This window comes from Augochlora pura, chromosome 6 (assembly GCF_028453695.1).
Source record: "Augochlora pura isolate Apur16 chromosome 6, APUR_v2.2.1, whole genome shotgun sequence".
Classification (NCBI taxonomy): Eukaryota; Metazoa; Arthropoda; class Insecta; order Hymenoptera; family Halictidae; genus Augochlora; species Augochlora pura.
This window is the reverse complement of record NC_135777.1, coordinates 6,482,776-6,490,296: the sequence shown is the minus strand read 5'-3', so window position 1 is coordinate 6,490,296 and position 7,521 is coordinate 6,482,776. Positions and strand designations below refer to the sequence as shown.

At 39.8% G+C, this 7,521-nt stretch overlaps 1 protein-coding gene across 1 annotated transcript in view; it reads left to right on the top strand.

Moving 5' to 3' along the window:
- The first annotated feature begins 1,740 nt into the window (after positions 1-1,740).
- LOC144470917 (optomotor-blind protein-like) overlaps positions 1,741-7,521 on the top strand; it is a 10,267-nt gene continuing 4,486 nt past the window's right edge. The window contains exons 1-3 of the mRNA XM_078182508.1: positions 1,741-1,833; positions 2,463-2,609; positions 5,155-5,231. Coding sequence (XP_078038634.1) covers positions 1,741-1,833; positions 2,463-2,609; positions 5,155-5,231 — 317 coding nt within the window. The remainder of the gene's footprint in view (positions 1,834-2,462; positions 2,610-5,154; positions 5,232-7,521) is intronic.

Sequence of the window (7,521 nt, the reverse complement as noted above, 5' to 3'; positions counted from 1 at the left end):
TCCTTCTCTCCCTCTCTCACATTTCCCGTCGCCCTCCGTCGCCGGGCTATCTCCTTTCTCTCCGGACCTTCGGCCTCGACACGCCTCCGGCGCCGTGGAAAATATGTGCGAACGCCGATCGGAGCAATTAGTACTTCTCCGGAGCGTAATCGGAGGCTGCCCCGGCCGCGACAAACGCGCGTCTCTCTCTCTCTCTCTCTCGGCAACATGGCGGAACCCCAGGCCGGAATACATATTTCAATAGCGTTCATCACCGTTGCCGCGCGCGCGCGCGCGCCGACGCGATTAGATCCCCCGTAAACGGCCGCGTTTCATCGACGCTGACGTTTTCGTTTCCGATACGTGGTTCCATCGGGCGACCGATTTTCGCATCGCTCGGAATTGTCTTTCTCGGTCAACCGTGGAACGCGACCGCGCCGAGTCGCCTGGCGGCGGCTAGGTTATGTTTTTAATCTGTATCTCATATTTTATATTTTTCGAATACAATGTTTAAGTAATTTTGAAAGATTTTTGTATCGAGTTATTCTCGAGTCTCGCGGTGTCATTTATTTATTATTATAAAATAGAGATTGCTAGTGGAGCGTCGAGAATATTTTTATTTTTTAATGGATTCGAGACGCGACTATTCGCGCTCATTTAAAAATTATTTAAAAATTTTAATTATTCGTTCACGGTGTGGTAACGCGGTGAGAATAATTTTATAATTAAATATTACAGTTATAGTTACTGAATACTAAACTATAGTATACGGTTACTAAAAACTGTACAAAGAGAACTAGAAACAATTAAAGACAATTTCAAGACCGTAGAGGAATTATATGGAAGTATTAAAAAGTATTGAAAACCATTGAAACTATTACAAGGTATAAAAAATTATGAACACTACTAAAAACGACTAAACAGTGGGAATAAAAATGAAAAATATTCGGAACAATTCTGTCACAGCCTTATGCAATAAATTCTTGTGCATATAAATATTATACCCTATTAACAATGTCTTAACAATCAATTCTAGAACAACGATGCACGAATTCCTAAATAAAAGAAATAAATTTCCTAACTTCGAATATCCATTTCAATCAAAATTGTTCGTCTCTCATTTGAGAAATCGTATTTCTGCCAGCTTTTTGGACCGCGCACAGCACTTTGCACTCTGCGCTTTGCACTTTGGGCTTTGCAGCTTGCAGTGGTTGCAGTCCGGTCACCGAGAAGCCAAAGAACTTTTTAAATGAACGACAACCCGCCTGTACCCCGGGATCTTTACGCGGGCTTCCCCTTTCGGTTGGTCGTTTTGCGAGCCGCGTCGCGACGCGCCGTCGCGCGTCATCGACGCTCGCTGTCCGGCGAATTACTAAAATTCCGTCACGCAATTACGCCGATTCCACGGGCGGGGCGCAGATTTATCGAGTGGAGCCCGGTTGCAGCGCGGTGGAATGTCCAGCGCAATCTTGTTAGCCGCTGGATGCATTTGCATCGCGGCGGATGCGATCCGACTAAAAGCGCATCGATCGTTTTATTCGGCTGAAATCGGGATGGAAGCGTACGCTGTTGAACGAGCAGATTGCGCGGAAACGCGTCGCGATTCGGCGGCTACCGATTTCGCGGGCGAGAGACATTGATTATCGAGCGCACCGTCATCGACATCAACATCGACATCAACATCGTCATCGTCGCGAACAGGGTGGAGGAAAGAATGCTGCAGCATGATTTACAGCATTCCTCGTGTTCCCTCTGTCCGCCATGTTGGCCCTTTCTACTCTTAAAGGAGCCGACGATCTCCAACAGTCTTGCCAACATGGCCGACACACGGCCAACGCGGAGGTCAAAGAGACCGTATACCCAGCATGGACCATAAGGTTGCTATAGTTAACCTTGCTATAGTTATGCCAATAAAGTGAAGCTAAAGACGCGAAGAAAATCATAAGTATCCGCCATATTGACGCGCTAAACTCGTGCTGCACCCCTATAGCTAAGGGTGCTAATTAATGATTAAATTGGTAAATTTTGATTTATTAAGCTATTATAGTCGAAAACTAAGTCAACTGTGATTTCAGAGTCAATTATTTTACCATAAAATTTTGCATTTCGGAGATCGTAGCGACACAGACTCAACTTCTAAAAACCATAATTTATTGTCTTCTCATCGCGACACTGATGCGTCAAAATTAATAAGACACCTGTACGAGTTGTTCAAAAATGCCAATTCATGAGTTTCTTCTATGTATATGTAATAGCAGTGTATTATAACAGTGTTGTAATAACAGTGCGACTGTAGTAGCAATGATTAAGCCAGGAGTCTAGCTCGCGTCCATAGCTTCGTCCAGCGAGCCTTATGGTCCCGATGGTAGCGAGCTGCCGCGACGCGATTTCCCCTTGGCAAGGCACGCGGCTAGAGAGATTGCGAGCACGAGCTCTGTCCTCGGAACAGTCTGTCCCAATATATGCTCGCCTGGTTGTTTCAGACGATATTGAATTCGATGCACAAGTACCAGCCGAGGTTTCACCTGGCGAGGGCCAACCATATCTCCCAGCTCGCCTACTCGACGTTCAGAAGTTACGTTTTCAAGGAGACGGAGTTCATCGCTGTCACCGCCTATCAAAACGAAAAGGTAAGCGTCCATTTTACCATCCGCTGTACCAAATTAGCGGTACCGAACCGCTACCAAATATTCGAATTAATTGTACCAAAAGGAAAAATTAACAATATTATATTGTTAATATGAATATCGATAATATTATTCTATATTAATAATAGGATAATATATTGATAATATGAGTATTAATTATTAGGAGGTTGCGTTGCAAACTGTTCTTTTCCGCTGTCGCTCTTCTCCATCCATTCGTCATTTGTTCTAAACAAAAATTACGCTCGGTCGAAGTATTTTATTTTATTTTTCATTTTCAATTTTTCTAGCTCAATTTTTGATCGTTTTGTAATTATGAAGACGCGTGTCGTCTGAAGCATGTAGCATGGACGGAGATAGATGGTACTGTTAATTGATTCGTTATTAATGATTGATCGTTAATGATTGATTATTAACAGATAATCCGTACCGGTCCAATCATAATCGAGATCCATTTATCATCTGTCATAGCTATATACGCCACGAAGAAACTACTATTTTTAATAATATTACATTTTACATTTGATATTATTACAATTGTAGATAACAAATTATATAAAATATCCTGTTTTAATATTTATCTAAAACTTCGCATTTAAAAATGTTAGGTAGTCGACCGCCAAGGGGTTGAAAAACACAACCGATCGCGCAATAACATTAAGCAAAAGCATAACAACAGCAAAATAAAATTAGCCTAAATGCGACGAAGCATAGTCGAGTTTCGAAATAAAATAATCCATAGCGAAACAGTGTCCCTAAACGCATAATACCCTGACATAATTAATACACGACACATTTAAACGCATCATAACCTGACATAACCCCCAAAGCAAGAGTCCCCGCGGAACGAAAAATATCGGAAGCGCAACGGCGAGTTTTCCAGAGCATAGAACAATTTCTCGTTAGCGGCGCCGCGAATCAAAACGTAACATGTTGAACAGTACCGCGGCTAATTACACGCACACCCGTCGTTAATTAATATTTAGCCGGTGTTGTTCGCGTGGAAAGGTGTGGAGCAGCGCAACAACGCCGAGACCCCGCGCGCGGCCGCCACCCGAAAAGTTATCGCCGTAGCCATCGCCACTACATTAATTATCGAAGTTTAGCCCGGCGGCACGCGGTCGTGCTCTCAGATTAACTACGTTAATTAAAGAGAACGTTGTAATTATCGCGCTCGCGTTGCGTAAAAGAGGCCGCGGCTCCATCGCGGGAATCTGCGCCGGGGGAAAATTGTTTCCCCCTCCCTTCCCCCTGGTTTTTGCAAAAATCGTCGACGCCGCCATAAATCCGGGCAGATATAAAAACCAGCCGCGTTTTTTCCAACATTTTTAATTACGCGTTAAGTCGGCCGTAAAACAGTGAATTTATTTGTTTATTTGTTTCCACTGTTTGGGTAATTAAAATTGAAAATACTCGGAGTATTAGTGACCGGGACTTTGGCATTAAAATAGGGATGAATGGGTATAATATATTTAATAATAAAATAGAATTTTTCTAAAGATCCATCTTCGGGTATAACAATTAATCGAATAACTTAGTTCATTCAATTCTCGTCGGATTGTACAATTATAAAATGAAGAACCTTGCTTTAGTAAAAATCGCATAAACGAAAAATCACGGTGTTCTGATTTTATTTAAAACAATTTCTCATGATTATTTAATTTAATTTCTCATTTTATTTAAAGCAACTTCTCCTTTTATTTAATACAATTCTTCATTTCATTTAATATCATTTCTCATTTTATTTAATTTCATTTCTCACGATTTTCTTTTAATTTCATTCTTCGCGCATCGTTTCAGCAGAATGGAAATCGTAGAAGAGTTTGCATCGTCAATTAAAAACTGATTGCAAAAGCGCATTGTAAAAAGAAAACGAGAGAGGAGTCGTTAGAGCTTGCTAATTGGCGCGCGTTTTCTTGCATTTTCGAAAGCAGAGTGATATTCATATGAGATCCGCAACCGCCCTCGTTATTACGTTGGCGCCCGCGATGAGAATATCGAATTTCAAAATTTGCAACTTTGTATCTGTCCACGAAATTCTTCTGTTTTAATGGCAATTAAATTTTATAGAGGCGCGCTTAACATTCGTTTTTGCCATCTCCTCGATTCGTTATTACAAAAATTTGTAACTTTATATCTGATATTCCGTGCGCTTTATTTCTGTTGAGAGAAGCAGAGTAAAATTTTAGAGCATTATTTGTTAAAAGTCGAAATAAATGACAAAAGTACCGAATTTTCGGAGAATTCTTTTCGGGAAAAATATACGAAAATAATTACGCAAATATAGCAAAATATAACGATGAGAGCGCAAAAGAGCAGCTATGTAAAAAAACAACGTAACATTAGCTTGTATATTTATTAATGATATATTTACATATTATTAATGATATATATACATATTAAAAATCATATTACATATTAAAAAAAATTTCGTCTATTAATCTCGCTCCTCTAATTTGTTATTGCAATCAATCCTAATTTTCTTTTAAATTTCATTGTCGATGGATGTTCATTGCATTCTCTGTTGCAGATCACACAGCTGAAGATCGACAACAACCCGTTCGCGAAGGGGTTCCGGGACACGGGGGCAGGAAAGCGAGAGAAAAAGTGAGTATCGCTTTCAAAACTTCACTGTTCTATCGAAAACCCCCGATCGACGATCCCAACGAAATATGTCCATGGGTCTGAGCAAGGTGCCACCTAATATCGCGTAAAAGCAGAAAAATCAATCTAGGCAGGCGGTCAATTTTGAGTATAATAGATGTCATCCTATAAGCACATTATTCGACAAGATTTTATTCGATTTATTCGACCCGAAAATTCCGAATTAAATAGCGATTTATTCGTCCCGAAAATTCCGAATAAAATAGCGATTTATTCGTCCCGAAAATTCCGAATAAAAACGGCGAAATATAAATCGCCATTACAGTGATAATTCATGAATTTCCTTATATTAATAATTATATAATTAATTAGAACATAGAAAATTATATGAATAATTTATTCGGATAAAGAGTTACGTTTATCAATTTCCAGATATTAATAATTATAAAAATAATTAGAACATAGAAAATTATATGAATAATTTATTCGACTAATTTATTCGGATAAAGAGTTATGAGAACAATTAGAATAAAGAGGTATTCCTATAATCAGTTATCCTAACGAATAGAAGGAATAATTAATAACAAAGAACGATTAATCAGAAACGCCTCTATTAAAAGCGAGATAGTTAATACTGAGAAGAATTAAAATAATTTCGAACCCTGGATCAAAGTTTGTCAGAAGATCCGCGAGCGACCCTCCCCGAAACCACCCTTACGATAGCAATTGATAGGAGTCTCTTCGTATTCGACCTAATTGATCGGCGAGCATTTCGGTCTCTCCCTTCGGCCGTCGGCTATTAAGGTCGGCGTATCGACCTCAGGGTCAGCCCCCAGGGCGACGGGGGTTGGTTTCACGGGGCTCATTTGCGCCCCCGAACGAACGGCGCCGGTATCGTCCATTTGTATTCAATATCGCCGGTTTATGAGCTTATGTCAGCGAGGGTACGGCCGCGCGGCGGGAATCGGGCTCCAGACCCATTTCAATTTCATTGGTCGCCGAAGGGGCTGGCGGGGAGCTTCGGCCCGGGCTATATAGCGCGTACGCGACCGGGGAGACCCGGCGTAGGAGAGACCCGGGGCTCGAGTGGATTCTGACGAGGTTAAGTTGCTATGCATAGGTCTCGTGCCGTCCTCGTTAACGTCGCTAATCCTCGTTACACGCACTTATTGCCTTTTGGGTCGAAAGCTCTCCGCGTAATCTCCGCCAATTTGTCTACCCGCCGGCGACCCATTAGAGGACGTATTCGGGTGCGGTGACCGGCCGGAGAACGAGACACCTGTGGGCCGAAAAGGGTTGCGATCGAGGGTAAAATCGTCCCCGCGCGAGCTTTGACTTTGATATCCGCGGCGTCCTCTGCCTCCGCTAAGAGGATGTTTCAAAGCGGGTATCAGCCCGTCGGTGGCTGCTTTGGCTTCTCCTTCCCCGGGTTCGCCCACGTAGTTTTCGTAATGCTAATACTCGTAATAATAATAACAATAATATGATATTGATGATCATAAGGATATAATAATAATGATAATAGTGATATAATAATAATGATAATGATAATAGTGACGTAATAATAACGATAATAATGACGTAATAATAACGATAATAATGACATAATAATAACGATAATAATGACATAGTATTATAATAATAATAATGGTAATGATAATAATAATAAGGGAGGATGTCCCTTAATATATAAATACATTCTTTACTATTCCTATATAATTACGATTTTAATTTTTATACGCGTTTTTTATTTTTAATAAAAGTCATGACACAAATTACGTGATCTATTAAAGAAGAATTTAGTTTTACCACTGACGATTTATAATACATTTATCTTTAATTTAATTCCATTTAATACAACTCCATTTTATTTCATCTTATTATTTCTCACTCAGTATACCGTTTTGTTAGAAACGCGTTATGTTAATCAATTGTTATTCAACACTGTAGTTGTCGTATTAACCAATTGTTATTAAATACTGTAGTATATTAGAAGTCGTTACAATTATAAAAGGACAGTTTCGTTCTACAATTCAGCGCGGCGCAGAATTCGATTGTATAATTACTCAGAATGTTGATTTATAATCGTTGTTAACATTACTCAGTAATTTTAGCTACAATATATGTTACGTTTGTATTATTATTGCTCTTAATTTATATTTATATTTCATGATTGTGTTGCGCAAATTATCATACGTTCCATGTAGACAATTCTTGAATAAAACATATTAAAATCTCTCTTTAAACATTGGAATAATTAGCGAAATAAATAAAGTAACGATCGAAGCACCAA